This window comes from Pleurodeles waltl, chromosome 11, assembly GCF_031143425.1.
Source record: "Pleurodeles waltl isolate 20211129_DDA chromosome 11, aPleWal1.hap1.20221129, whole genome shotgun sequence".
NCBI classification, from domain to species: domain Eukaryota; kingdom Metazoa; phylum Chordata; class Amphibia; order Caudata; family Salamandridae; genus Pleurodeles; species Pleurodeles waltl.
This window is the reverse complement of record NC_090450.1, coordinates 205,090,169-205,105,931: the sequence shown is the minus strand read 5'-3', so window position 1 is coordinate 205,105,931 and position 15,763 is coordinate 205,090,169. Positions and strand designations below refer to the sequence as shown.

Below are 15,763 nucleotides of genomic sequence, written 5' to 3'. Positions count from 1 at the left end.
GTGTTAAGCATTTGTTGTACGCAAGCAATAGAAGAAACACACACTCAATTACTTAAATCCAGACCAATAGGATTTTATATAGAAAAATATATTTTTGTTACTTTATTACTAGAACCACAAGATTCAGTCCAGAAATAAATACTGTTGCAGGAAAGTACTTGGCATAGACATCAACGCGTGTACTGGACATAGGTCATTACCTATGTCCAGCTACATAATGGTAACTCCGAACCTGGGAATGTTTGGTATCAAACATGTTGCAATCATACCCCAATACTGTAGCAGGTATTGGAAGTATGATTCCATGCACTCTGGGGGCTCCTTTGTGGACCCACAGCATTGCTACTACCAGTCTTATAGGATTTTACAGGCAGCCTGAGCTGCTGCCACCCCTAAGACAGGTTTCAGCCCTCCTGCTGCTTGATCTGGTCAAGCCCAGGAAGGCAGAACAAAGGATTTTCTTTGCGAGAGGAAGGTAACACCCTCTCCCTTTGGAAATAGGTGTGACTGGCTTGGGCGGTGTAGCCTCCCCAACCCACTGGTATGCTTTGAAAGGCACACCTGGTGCCCTCAGTGCATAAACCAGTCCACACCAGTTCAGGGACCCCCCCCCCAGTCCCTGCTCTGGTGCGAAACTGGACAATGGAAAGGGGGAATGACCACTCACCTGTTCGACTCCCCAGGGGTGGTGCTCAGAGCTCCTCCAGAGGGTCCCTTGGTTCTGTCATTTTGTTTCCACGGTTGGCAGGGAACTCTGGGAGCATCTGAGTGGCAGTCCAGGCAGATGACGTCAGAGCCCTCTCCTGATAGATGCTTAACTGGTTAGGTGACCAATCCCCCTTTCAGGACTATTTAGGGTCTCTCTCTTGAGTGGGTCTGTCCTCATCTTGAGCTGCGTGGATCCTGAATCATAGGTGGTGGTCCGGAGTAGTCCTTTTGGTCCTCTCTGCCAGCTATCCAACTTTGGTGGAGGTAAGCCTTTGCCTTCCAACATAGGGCAGTTCCCCCGTGCACCTGCCAATGCTTGTTGGCATCTCCTCGAAGGGATCTTCGGGCTACGTGTAGCTCCCGCCCCCAGTACTCTTTCCTGCAAAGCACAGCCTCCTGCATGGTTCTCCGGAGGCCTGGGAGCCTCTTGTGTAGAGCTGCGTGGGCTTCTGTGACTCCTGTGGGTGCTGCCTCTGCTTCTGTTGACTCTGCGATGATGTGGGTCCCCTGTGGCTCCCCCTTCTGGGTTGAGTCCTCCTGGGCCTTGGTGGTCCCAGTCAGCACCACTTTTCCACTCACTGCGCCTTTGCCAAGGCTTGCTGATGGAATCCCTGCACCGACACCTGTCTGCAATCTTTACTCCAGCGTGGGACATCTGCATCAATCAGGAACTCTTCTCCGGCTCCAGGGCTGCAGTGCTGACCTGTTCTTCCTCACCATCGACCAACACCTGCTAGTACATCTGGGTGGGTAGTAGCTCCTACTCCTCCTTGTCTTCACTGTGACTTTTGGACTTGGTCCCCTCTCTCCACAGGTCCTCTTCTTCAGGAATCCACCGCTGGTTTCTTGCAGTCTTCTCTAGGTGTTTTCTTTTTCTTCTTTTCCTCCTTTTGAATGGTTTGGGGATTTTCTTTTTCTTCTTTTCCTCCTTTTGAGTGGTTTGGGGGAAAATCCTGTTTTTTTTTTTTTTACTCCTGCTTTACTGGTTGCTGGGTGGTTACTGTGGGGGGTATTGTGTTACTGTTACTTACCGCTGTGGTTTTCTAGTACTCCCAGCTCCCTTGTACACATTTCACTTACCTAGGTGGGGGTTCCTGTGTTCACATTCCATGTTTTTAGTATGTGGTTTGTGCTCCCCCTAGGTCCACCATTGGTTACTGCTATTTGCACTGTTTACTAACCTTGTCTATGCCTATTTCCAATTACTAGTGTATATATTTACTATATTACTCACCTCCTATTGAAGGATTGTCCTTTTAGTGTGTTGGGTTCCAAAAATAAAGTACCTTTATTTCCATACAACTGAGTGTTTTCTTTCAGGTGTTTAAGTGCTGTGTGACTACAGTGGTATTGCATGAGGTTTGCATGTCTCCTAGATAAGCCTTGGCCGCTCCTCCACAGCTACCTCTAGAGAGCCTGGCCTCTAGACACTGCATACACTTCACTAAGAGGGGATACCTGTACCAGGTATGAGGTGTAAGTACCTTGGGTACCCAGCACTCTCTGGGCCAGCTTCCTACAGAGTGCTTCCTTTATTGCCTGTGAGTGTACAACAAATACTTTGCACTACCCTCTGATAAGCCTAACTGCTCGACCACAGTATCTCACAAAAGAGCATTAGTATTATCTACTTTAGTCTCTGTTAAGCCACTGGGGAAGCCCTGGCCCCTGTGCACACTATCTTATTTTGATATAGTATATACAGAGCCAGCTTCCTACAATTATTACATGCAAGGGCATATCTGCACAAGCAGATATGCCCCTGCTATGCCCTTGTAGATTCTCAGGCATAGCAAGTGCCCAGAGAAGCCATTTAAAATATATGTGCTATACACTTGTCCCCATTACATGATGGTTTCACTGAAGAAAGGGATGTTTGGTATCCAACATCTCAAATTGGTCAACTCACACTCATGCCAGTGTTGTGTTTACCAATAAATGCATTGAGGGCGCACCTTAGAGGTACCCCTTGAAAACGTACCAACTACTGGTGTGTTGACTGACATCCTGCCCAGTTCAACCACCACAGTCACGTTTCTGGCCCCCCAACGTGAGAGCCAGCGCTCTCAGGTGACTGAGAGAAAAGCCTGCACTGGACAGAGGTGTGACCTCCTCTCCTAGACAGGATGGACAATCCAGAGTGGGGAGCTTCAAAGGCCTAGCCCCCTTTGTAATGTGACCCAAGTCTTCCGAGATGGTTGAGATTGACCGATCCTCCCCCTCCATATCCTGAGCCCACTTTTGGCGACAGCACAGACAGGAAAATTAGGCAGATTAGGAAGTGTGCCCACTTCATGCCAGTCCCACCCCTAAGGTGAATGAGCTGAAGAGCACCGTAGTTTTTTAATTCCTCTATCTTGTTTGGAAGGAATTGGGCCACTAGGGTTAGGGTTATTGCAACCTCCCAGAGGAAGTGGTCATAGAAAGGGTGTAGTCACCCTAAAGGTGGTCAGCACATTTGCTACCACCTGGCACTCCAGTAATGCCCCTAAATTGAGTGTTTGAGTGGCACACCTGTACCCTAGAACTAAGAACCTGACTACCTGAGAAGGAGGACAAAGAAGACATGATCCCGCAGAAGACGAAGTAGTAGTTGACCTGGTGCCAGCCCTTCCAGCCTGCCTGCTGACCTTACCGGACTCTGCACAAAAGGACTCTTTCTGCAGCTTCAAGAAACCCAGGAAGCCTGCCTGCCTTCCAAAAAGGCTAAGACTTCTGTGAGCAGCAGACTTGCTCAGCAATAATGTATCCAACAAGGACTCTGCAGCCTGAAATCCAGACACCTAAAGTGACTTCTGCACCAGACAACCTCAACCATGTGCGAAACCCACCAATGGGGCCAGCAGGGTTACCAGCTGTCCTGAGCCAGAGCCCACCTGATTGTCACCCCCTTTTGGACTCATTCAAGTCGCATGTAGTCCCCCTCCCCTCCAGCCTGATGGTGAGAGAAAACCCAACAATAGCAACCACTGCACCCATGACCCCAGCAGAGGTGGTCCTCTGGCTCTTGAGAGCTCAAATCCACCTGCGGACCACCCCTGCCGGACTCTTGCGTCCCCTGCTGGACTTTTTACCCCCCCAACCCCAAGACCTGCAGCCTCAACTCAGAGGACCCCTAACCGCGAGTGCTCCAGGACAAGAAAACCCAACACCCCTACATCCGTCGCCCCCTGGTCACAGGAGAAGAGGACCAAAGGTACATCTACATCCCAGAGCACCCCAAGTCTACTGCCTACCTGGTTGTTGTCCCTGACTGGCTTTCCAGCCAGAGCCTGCAGCCTGTTTGCCATGGGGGGTCAGTCTCCCATGGGAAACCATTGGGCACCCAATGCCTAACTCCACCTCTGCACCCAGATGCCCCAATGCTGCCTGGTGTGACCTGTTGGTGTGGTTCTGATCTGGCCCAGTACTTTACTTAACTCCCTGAGATTGACTTTGTAAGTTGTTGTTAACCCTGTGTTTGCCAAACATTGTTTTTCCTCCATAGGATGACATTGAGAGAACTCTGAAAACTGAACTGTTTATTTGTGGAACTGCAAAATATTTATGCTGAAAAGTCTACTTACCTAATTACGTAGCTCTTGAGTTTGAAACATATATTAAAAGAAGTGTTACCTTTCTAAACTGGTCTCAGATTTATTCTTTGTGTCTCATTCATTGCCTTTGAGTACAACAAATTCTTAACCCTACCCTCTGATAAGCGTAACTGCTCGCCCACACTACCACAAAGTAGAGCATTAGTCCTATCTACTTTTGCCGCTACAATACCTATTGTAGGTCTAATGAACTCTCTGCACAGTGCACTTCATTGTAGTGCACTATATAGAGAGCCAGCTTCCTAGAGTCACTCTAAAGGTGGACATCCCATTGGCTGCCACCTGGCACTCCCTGTAACGCTGCTAAAATGAGTATGTATGTGACACCCCATTACTCCAGAACTCAGATTCAGACAACCTAAGAAAAAAAAGACAAAGAAGAGTCACACGCAGAAGAGGAGAACAGGCAGCAGCTGAACGGGTACAGACCTTGCTGGCCCGTCCTCAAAGGACTCTGCACCAGAAGACGCCTTGTCCTGCAGCTGAACCTCCAGAAACTTGGGAGGACTACCTGCCTTCGAAAAAGACTCATGTTTCCTGTGAGCAGTGGGCCTGTTCTCCAACCAACTCTTAAGCAAAGGACTCTGCAGACTCCAAAACCGCAAAGAACCCGACACCTGAAATTACCGCTAAACCTGCCATCACCAACCCGATTGGGAGTGGACCTCTTGCGCCAGCAATATCCCACAACTGTCCAGAGTCAATTTATCATGGTTTCACCCATCTTGGACTCCATGAAGCGGCCTGCAGCTTCTGCATGCAAGCCCCCTCGTCCACAGCTTCTGAGGTGAGAAACCCAGCACCTGAAGTAGCCCCTGCATTCCTCGCCGCCGGCCCGATTTGAAGTGGACCACTGGTGTCAACGATGTCCCCCAGCTCTCCTGAGCTTGAGTCTACTGTGGTTTAACCCCTCCTGGACTCCAAGATGACACCTGCAGCCTCAGTCCACAGGACCACCCCGCCAAAGTGCTCCTGGATAAGGAAGCCAAAGATGCTAAAAAAAAAATAATAATACAAGGAAAGAAGTACCAGCTCCTACCCTTATGCTCCGCTTTTAACTCCTCCACCACCACCTCCTACACATTGTTCCACCACATCTGTGTAGATTTCTCTTATGACCAGGCAGTCCTTTTGATCATTACAGTGCACCCTTCAAGCCAGGGACCACTGACATTTGGGAAGACTACGCTTCCGACACCCCGAACAGCCAATATATCAGCTGTTACCTTATTAAGACATCTACCACCAGTGAAACCACGGTGTATCAGAAGGTCATCCAGCGGGTAGCCGTCTTTCTCAGTATGGGCATGCACGTCTTCTACAGAGAAGATTGATTCTTTGAGACACTTTCTAAGTAGGAGCTGAAGGGCAGTTTCTGTTCATGTTCAAAGACATGCTCAAGTCCACCCCTGAAGCATTCAAGGAGCCTGTGATGGATAAAGTAGCAGTACCCAGAGTGGAAAAAAATTACCCCTCCCACTCCTCCACCCCCCCATCACCAATGACAGCACATCAACTCTCAAGCTCCTTGTAATGTCTCACTCTCAAGGCCTTCCTTCCGGTCATTCTGGGCAATCTAGTCTTAGCAAGACAGATAACGTAATTTCTGTGTATTACTGTCAGGAGAAGGGCAGTACAAACTGTTCCCATCTCGCACTGCTAGCGCTGGAAACCTGTTCTGCTGGGCTACCTGTCACCACATACACCTTCTGGGAACAGACCATACTTAAGCAGACTTAATCTGAGGAGTGCCTCAGCAAGTCCAAGAGTAGGAACTCCACCCACAAATCCTACTACATTACATTCAGCACTGGGATGCCACACAGTTAAACCTGTTCTCTACTCCCTAAAACAAAATGCTCAGACTTCACATCCATGTTCCCACACCCACTACATTATGGATGTACTCCTTTGGAATCTGTAACTGCACTTTTCCAATTCTCACTACTTCATATGTGGTAAAGAAGATGCTGCAAACATGTCTAATATTTATCACTGTTGCCCCAATATGGGAGAGGCAGCCCAGGTATGCACCACTCTTGAGATGTCCATCAGGCACCCAGACCTCCATACAGCGCAATCTGGTGTCTAAGCTCCTAGAGTTCGGTTAGATGGGTCTTATGCAGGAATGCATAGACATCCTCTGTGTGTCTTGTAAGCCTACCTCATTGGCCTGCTCTGCTGCGAAGTGGAAGATGTTCATCAGTATTGCATCTGCACTCAATCTTAACCCGTGTCCAGAAAATAATTTATCTTCTACATGTAAAAAAAAGTCAGGCCTTGCCTACACTTCTACTCACCTAGCTGCCATGGCCATTTCCATGCAGAAAAGGGAACACTTCTTCCTCTTTTGTATTTCAGTAATCATAGCCTTTATGGAAGGCCTCCAGAGAGGGGTCATCCCTCTGAGTCCCCCTGCCCCTCTGTGGAACCTCCGTGTGGTCTTTCCCAGGGCCATTGGTCCATCCCTTGAGCCTTTGAATTATTGCTGTTTGAAGTTGCGTTTGAGGAAAGTGGCTTTCTTCAGGGCGATAGCCTCCCCGAGGCAAATTAGTGAGTTCAGGCCATTTCACTCCAAGAACCATTTATCTATGTTTAAAGAAACAGGGTCATTCTCAGACGCAACCCAGAGTACCCCCAAGATGTTTTCCTCCTTTCCACCTATGCCTGGACTATAGAGCTAGCAGGTTTTTTTTTTCCCCTCAGCTAGACACTATATCAGAGGGCCCTTGCTAACCTAGATGTTAAATGTTCGCTCATATATTACAGCGACAGGACATAAGCCTTCCTTAGGCTGATCAGTTTTTTTTTTTTTTTTTTTTAGAATTTACAAAACCTCACAAAGGCTAGCCTATTTCTAAGATCGATATTGTCCGGTGACTAGTAGAGTGCATCCAAACCTGCTGCGATCAAGCAAAAAGACCCTTTCTGTGTTATAACAGTTTGCAATCTAAACACAAGAAGGTTGTGACCAATGCTTTCATTGGGAATGTCCCGTTAGTTGACATTTGTAAGGCAGCCACTTGGTCAAGCCCCACACAAACTTTGACTAAACCCTACTGTGTGGACACCTTAGTCCGCCTAGAGGCTGGGGTTGGCCAGTCTTGAGAAACCTGATTCAGATGTCTGCATCATCCACAGTCTAGCTACCGCTTGCAGGTTGTATTGCTGTAAAATCTACAGCAACACATGCTACAAATGAAAAACAAGATATTTACTCTCTATGCATCTGTTCCTTGTGTGTAGTGCTGTAGATTCACATTCTCTCATTCCTCCCTCCCCCCAGAAACATGTGGATCTATTCATAGATCTTATTACTTGCTTTCACAAGGCATATGGTGCACTATGCTTCGTTCACTTGCCACTCCATACTTTAAACTGCTGTGTGGAAAACCATCCAACATGCAGGGTGTGCTAATGCACCTTGCCCACTAAGAGTGGAGTCATGGTGTATCTTACAACTCGAAAGACTTCTTAGAAGAAAAACAGCCTGCTAATATCTGAGAACCAACACCGACATCAGTTCCTTTCTTTCTGCGCCAGCAATCACGGATCTGAAAAACCTTTGTGACAAAGATCTTTCACCAGCCTGGCCTTGCCGTTGATCAATACCACTTGCCTTTTGGATAGATATTCCCATGCTCTGAGGGACTTGGTGCCATAGGTGCTCTCCTCTGGTCCCGAAGGAGGCTCAAGTAAAACTGACACATGACTTGCTTGGCGGCCGGTATGCAGCAAGATTCACCATTCGTTGGTTTCCGCTGTGGCTTTTAAACCCTATGCTTGTTTGCAGTCAACTGAATTTTCGAGGGATATCCAGGCGAGCTTTATGAACATTCCCTTAGATGGCTCTGACCTGTTCCGCTAAAATAATGCAGTGTTGGAGCATTTTAAGGATAGCAGGGTTATGGCTTGCTCTTGGGGTTGACCATTGCCCCTTGCCACCAGCATTCATTCTTTCATCCCTCCTCCGACTACGGTTGGGGGTTTCAAACACACAGGTACCAACCATATCCACCAAGCCAGCTTTCTCAGCACTTTTGTGGCCATGGCAGAGGCTCCCACAGACCTCACGGGCAACCAATACCATAATACCCAGTCCTCCATCCCTCCCAAACCTGTGTAGTGTGCCCTTGTCGATGAACAGTCATACAGTAAGTGGTAGAATATGGCACTTTCTACCATAATGGCAGTAGTCTGTGACCTTCGTGCTAGTGGTCCTTCAGCAGGGTTACACCCTTCCTTTTCTCAAAACCCAGCCAACCATGCCACTGTCTATACAATGGGTGTTAGGGGACCACTTGTCCTTCTTCAGCCAGGAAGTGCAGGCTCTTTTGGCTAAGGGAGCCATAAAAAGGTTTCTGCGCCAGGAGTATATCATGACTGCTACGTTCTCTACTTTTTAGTGCTGATAAAGGACATAGGTTCTATTCTAGACCTGTCCTCTGAGCGCCATCCTGAAAAAAAGACAGGTTCAGGAGGCTCACCCTGACCCAGGTCCTATCTGCCCTGCTTACAAGATGGTATCATTGGACCTGCATGGCGCTTATTTTCCTGTCCCCATCTTGTAGTCCTACAGGCATACCTGTGATTCATGGTGAGTCAGGAGCACTTCCAATTTGCTGTGTCCTCATTTGCATTTGCATTTGCAGCGTGACACAGGCCTGTCTTACGGATTGGTGTTTCTTTGAGCTTGGGCCTTCACCGAGGCTTCAGTAGCATGAATGTGGTGGTGTTTCTTTGAGCTTGGGCCTTCACCGAGGCTTCAGTAGCATGAATGTGGTGGTGACAGCATCTTGTGTAGTGATCAGTAGGAATGAACAGGTCTTTCCTATCCTCCGTCACTGGAGTGATGCCTGCAGGTTCACTCACCTTTTCATAGTTCTCCTGTTGGGTGCCTAACTCACTCTTTGCCTTCATCAGGTAGATATAGAGTACTGCGAATCGCAGGAGTAGTGACTGCATTGGATGTATGTGTGTCTGGGAAGAGTACAGTACAGGGATAGAGCAGTTCTGTGCCGTGCATGTACTGTGTTGAATACAGTACATGAGCGATGTAGATTTGTGCAGTGCTTGTGCAATGAAAGCATGTGCTGGGTGTGTGTGCTTGCGAGGGGTGCAATACATGCAGGGTGAAGTGTTGAGCAGCTCACACATGGTTGAGTGTATATGTGTTGGCACCAAGTATGGAACATTATGGAGAAGCTACAACTGAACAGTATACACAGATTGAATGTATGTGCTGATTTTTGTGTGCCTGTGGTGGCACATTACATGGAGTTAACAGTGCTGGGCAGTATGTCTGTTGTGCATATACAATGAGCACAGGTGTGCCTGCAGTGGTACATTACATGGAGGACCGTGGGTTCCATTTTAGGAAGCCCAGGCCTGCCTGGCGAAGACGTGAGTGGAACAATCCCCCAGACAGATTTGTGTATTGCTGCATTTCTGTGAGCTGGGTGGGACACACCTTTTACACTTCAAAATGGGGCTCTTTGATTCAGTGATAGATCACAAGGAAGGGGCCTGGGCACATCTCAGGAAGAAGATGCAACTTAAAGGGGTATCATTAAGTGTAGGGCTGGGAGCTCTCAAGATTTACCTATTGATGCAGATAACACTGTGGCTGATATCCAGGTGTGAATTCTAGCCACTCCCAGGGTCTGTGTTATGGGGCGATTAGTTTCAGAGTCAAACCTGCTGTGCCAGACAGCCTTATAAGAGGAAAGAAAAGTGTACACTTTAAAAGAAGCAGATCCCAAGCATAGCACTTCAGAGACTCAGACCCTAAATCACATTTGGTATGTGGAAATTGTCTGTAGATAGGGGAGTACACCAGAATTTGTCATCTGCGAAGTAGTCAGACAAGCTCTGTGAGAAGGGGCAGCTGTGCAATACCTCTGCCTGTAACCAGGACTTGGGGCCATGGCCTGCTAGTCTCCTCGCAAGATGAGGGGCCATCACCCAGGAAAACTAAGACAACCTGGAACATAGTACACCAGAGGCTGTCTGTTTGCCAAGAACAGTGTTCCCTGTGAGGAAGAGGAGAGTGTTGGAGAGAGTGAGCCCCAGTGGGGAGCCGTACCTACAGGACTGAAGTGTGAGGATATGGGTCTTCACTGATCAGGTCGTTGCCCATGTTTAAGAATGATTCAACCTTCCCCTTATGCCAGGAGAGGGCCACCATACACTGAGTGGTCTGTCCATCAAGTTTGTGTGGAGAGTTCCAAGGTTCTCCTGCCTTGTTGCGGTGACTCCATGTGCCAGAGGATGCCACTACTGAAGTGTATTTGTGTGGCCAGTGTGGCAGGACTCGTGAATGCCTTAGCTGCGACCCTGTATGTCAAGAGGGAGGCCGTGATGTCAGGTGCCAGAGGAATCTGCGTTGTGTCCTGAGAGAAGGCTGCAGCCCATGGCCCATTGTCCAGGACTAGAGTGAGGCTGCAGGTTGAGCCCCATGCATGAAGATCTGCCCCATATGAGCTCCCAAGGACCTTGGGGGGACCCGAGGAAGACGTTGCTCCCTTGCTGGGCTCTAGTTAGGACTTGGAAGGCCAACCGCCCAACACCTAGGGGACTCTGCGGAAGGTGCAACAACAGCACCATAGACACTTCAGACTCATTCTTACTAATCAGAGGGCAACTCTTGAGTACAGCCTTCTAGTGAGCATTCCCTGGATGCAGCCACCAGTGAAGGGGGAATAACCCCGACCACATTACAAGGAAGAGGATGGGACAGAGATTACCTGACACACTTGAGCCCGAGCTCAATGGGATTATGTTGTTGCTTACAAATGTTGCAATTCCTTTGTATGAGTAGAGTTAGAAATTACATAATCATTTTTCTTACATTATCAACTGTTTAAGAGGACATTGATATATTGACCTTGCTGCATGCACTTTGAGATGTGAGTAGTGTTCACTAACCTGTATCTCCCTGAAGGAGTTTTTGATTGCTCGTCCATAGCCACCACTGAGACTTACAAGAGGTACTTAACCCAGTTGCTCAGGATCCATAGTAGGGTGGGCCCTGGGACATCAAGAGTAAAAGGCCTCAATCAACACAGCTGGACCCAGTAGCCCCATAGTGGTCCAAGGCCCTCTGAAAAGCGTTCTGACAACACTACTGTCATGTGGTAGGGTGGGGTGGGATCATTGCCTTTATGCCAAGAGACTCCTGTGCCTTTGGACAAGAATGAATCATCAGGACATCTTTCTAGTCGTACAGCACCTGGTGGGAGATATGCAAAAAGGCCAGGGCACACCAAAAACAGTTCTGTGTGGTTGATCCAAGTGGTCGTTCAGTCAGAGTCGAAGTCCAAAATTCGGATGAAACTAGACATTTATTAACCGATGAATGGGTGTGGTCAATTTTCAGGTCAAAGACCCCATGCGTCACAATCAATCCAAAATACAGCCAGCAGGCGACACGTGTTTCGTCTCCTAGACTTTATCAAGGCTGTGGAATAGATGGACAGTATGTACATATTGGTACATTAGGACAATGACTAGTTAGAGATATGCAAACACGAACTGTTAAAGCTAGAAATTAAAACATAGACCCAGGTGTGACTACATAACCAGCATAAAAAACTTCTGTGAGTATATATACAAAAATAATAATATATACAAAAGTAACGGGATGCGCACAGTGCGTGAAAAAGAAAAGAATACAAGAATAATGTGCAGTGTGTGAAACCAAGAGCAAGTGCAAACACACTCAAGATAGAGCAGCCTAATGCAGTATATTGAGTATGCACTAGTGTAACAAAAAGCAAGTGACAAGTCCAGCAAACAGCCCATATGTGAAAAAGACACTAAAAAGTGAATGAACAATTATAAATACCCAGGTGAGCCATGTAATGTGAAGATGTTTATAAGGTCAAAACATACGGTAAATCAAGTACCTTAGATATGAAAAGATGAACAAAAGTAGGTATTGAGAAAAGGAGTTCCTTTCCGGGTGGGCATGGATTTGGCCTCGGAGGTGGCCAATGACGTCCAAATAATAGAAGTAATTTACTGGCCCTGATAAGCCTAAGGGGGAAGCAAAAATGTAACGACAAAGAGATTGACGGCGATTCACAGCCCGAGGTTAATTAAAAACAGCGGTGAATAGAGAGGTGGGAATCTCATAAAAGCACCATCTGCAAAGTGAACGAAACCGGTCGGGCAATCGTGTGTACGAAACCAACCAAAACAACTCTAAGTTAGCATAGACTGCATGGTAAATATGTATGGCCAGGGTTTGGGATGTAGAAAATAAATGACATGGGACCACGTCCAAAACTGTATGAATATACACCCGTCAAACTAATACTTGGCATGCCGCATCGTATGACGAGGGGATAAAATATACAAAAAACTACTGCGTAGTATCTAAACCATATTGCAGAGAAAACGAAAGATACATGAAACCAAAAGTGCCCCGCTACAGCAAGTGAAAAATTTTTTGTGTCATCATCATGTAAACACAACGTTACGGGGGACGGTAACACACATGTCAATAGTTGTAACCAGCAAGTTTTTAACGCGGCAAAAGGAAAACCTGGTGGGATCTCTCTACTCCACAGCAGAGGGACTCTGCAGTCAGTCACGAATGGTGTCTACACCTGGAGGTGGTGCAAGGAATCTTCTGTGCCTGTGGAGAGCCTTGGCTCAATCTATTTACCACAGCCCATAGCTCACAATGTCAGCATTGTTGTATGTTGAATTATTCCAAAGTGGCTCTCGCTCGGAGACGTGTTTTGCCTGGAGTAGAATTCAGGACTCTATCCCTTTCTCCTGATACCACTCTTGCCTGGAGTCCTTAAAATGATCAGGACCAACCGAGCCCAAGTCATCCTAGAGGCTCAAGACTGGGCATGGAGAGTATGGAATCCCTAGCTACTGGGCGTAAGAATCTGTCCTACAGTCAGGCTGCCCCTTCAGCATGGTCTCCTGGCACAGCAGGAGAGTTGTGTCCTGCATCCCAACTTGCACACATTGCATCTTCCTGTTTGGAGATTGAGTGGTGTCAGTTGAGCGTGTTTGATCTTCCTTGCATGGTTATTGATGTTCTTCTGGTAGCCTGGTGTCCCTCAGCATATACAACTGTTCTCCTTCCTCTGGAAGATCCTCTTTAGCTTCAGGACACTTGTCACAATCATTCTGATGTGGCTCTGCATTTGTGGGCACGGAATTAAACAGATGTCAGTGGGCTTATGTGCATTTATAGGCATTGCGCACATCACATCTGATGTGGAGCCCTGGGTTGCATCTACCAGCGCACAGTGGTACTGCTCAGGAATTTCCGATCTAGTCTGGCGCGTTGAGTGGGATATTCTAAAGTAAGGAATCTGCATTTATATAGTCTCTACCAGAAAATGCGCTACCGAAGGTAAGTAACTTGCTCTTTACAAATATGATGTAGAAACCGTTAGAAGTGATCAGCTGAAATTGTACATTAATTGTCCGATATTGAATACTTTTCCCTCTATGCATGTAACACCAAAACATTCAAGATACAAAAACACTTACTATTTAGGCTACCTTAGTTGACAATCTGTCTTATTTAAATGTGAAGAGAAGCGCTTGGATACCCTAATGGGTGACGAGTAGATCTGTACAAATCCACCTTACATTACAACAAGTGTTCTTCGTTTTTTTTTTTACGTCTTGGATTTACTTATCACTGATAATTTGCATCCTTCTGTAGTGAAAAAATTAGAGGCTGGGTAAAGGAGCAGGCGCATAAATTTGTGGAACGCTATTTTAATTCGGAGAACATGGATGGAAGCAATCCTGCACTAAATGTTCTACAAAGACTTTGTGCTGCAACTGAACAGCTCAACCTTCAGGTTAGGATTCAGATTAATATCTTTTTGTTATTACTTTAGTATGAATGTGAAATTATCTTGCACAGATATGTATACATAATAATTATAATTCATTAAAAAAATATTGCTTCCATATCAGTGCACCTGCAGTGCACACTATTGACTGTGTTCATGTGTTTATATACTCAAATTCCATAATTATATTTGCATCAGCAGTTTTATGACCAAATATTTTCAGATTGCAGTAATGCAACTAAATATTCGCTGGATGTCATGAAATGTAACTTGTCAACTTGAGTTAGTATATTTTTTTTATATCGACATGTGCTTTTTCTTATGTATCTGAAAGTCCCTTTATTGGAGTCACTGTAAATTCTTTAACTTCAGTCTCCGTGCAAGACTGTAGAATGTTCCTGGAACAGATTCCTCCACTTAAGATGACAATTCTTTGAGGTCTGACTGATGTTCACCATGATCCACCTCTGAAGCCGTACTAAACCTCTTCCTTTGAAAAGTAACTTGTATTGCTTGGTTGGACCTTTTTCCTTTTGGTCTAGAGTTCAGACTCTCCTGTCAGATCCATCTTTGTCCAAGATAGCAAAATTGTTTAACTTGAAAGTAAACGTTTTGAGTCAAATAATGAAATTGCAAAGCAATCTTTGGCTTACGGACTCCTTGAAAATAGAAGTTGCAAACCAGGCTTTGGAACTATACTTTTGATTGCAATTTGAAGAAAATTTGACTAATATTTGTATGTTATTAAATGTTGTTGTGGCATCTCAAAAACTACCCTGGCATACTTTCTCTGACCTTGTCAACAACCTGTGTAATAAAACCTTTCTCCCCAGTGTCGAACTGGAGCTTGCCCATTCTTCATTGTGTCATGAATATTTTCATTTGGTCACTATTTTCCTGTTCTGTGGAGCCCTTCCAGAACACCTCCAAACACCCTTCTGGAGTAAAAGAATCCAAAATGAAGATCCTATATAGTGGCATTATGATTGTTGCCTTACATAAACAATTATTACATGCCTCAGAGTACTTTTTAAGAAATATCACAATACAAATTATGGCATGCGTGATAAGTCTCAATGGCATTTGTTTCTTCAAAGCCTCAGGCAGTGAAATATTTGAAGTGTTGCAATGTATTTAAATCTTCTTTATCTTTCTTTTCTTTTTCTGTCTTCCTTTCACTCTTGTTGCTTCTGTTTCTTTAATTCTTTATCATTTAATTTTCTCTTGCTTTTTTCTTTCGTTCTTCTAGCCTTTTTATCTGTTTTCTTTTTTCCTTATCTTTCATTCTTCCTCATGCTTTGTTTATACATTTTTCTGTTTTTTCTTTCCCGTTCTTTCTGTGTATTCTTTCCCGTTGTTTCTGTTTTTTCTTTCTGTCTCGGACTTCCTTGCTTTTGCTTGTTCTCACACTGGCTCATTCTTTGTTTTTTGTTTCCCTCTCGTTTTCTTAAGCCTTTCTCTCCTACCTTCCATCTCAGCCTTGTTCCCTTCTATCTCTTATACTTTTTCCATTTCCTTTTCCTCTTCTTTGCTTTGTTCCTTCTATTCTGTTTTCTACTTTACTCCTTTATAGTATTCCTTCTTATTACTGCTATTATTTCCTTTTTTGTTCTTTTTAAATTCCTT

At 45.8% G+C, this 15,763-nt stretch overlaps 1 protein-coding gene across 13 annotated transcripts in view; it reads left to right on the top strand.

The window, feature by feature from the left end:
* The window catches only part of TRIP12 (thyroid hormone receptor interactor 12), a 1,145,873-nt gene that overhangs the window by 743,535 nt on the left and 386,575 nt on the right, over nucleotides 1-15,763 (top strand). For all 13 annotated transcript variants that reach the window (XM_069213427.1, XM_069213421.1, XM_069213434.1 and 10 more), the window contains one exon: nucleotides 14,002-14,143. In XM_069213427.1, coding sequence (XP_069069528.1) covers nucleotides 14,002-14,143 — 142 coding nt within the window. The remainder of the gene's footprint in view (nucleotides 1-14,001; nucleotides 14,144-15,763) is intronic.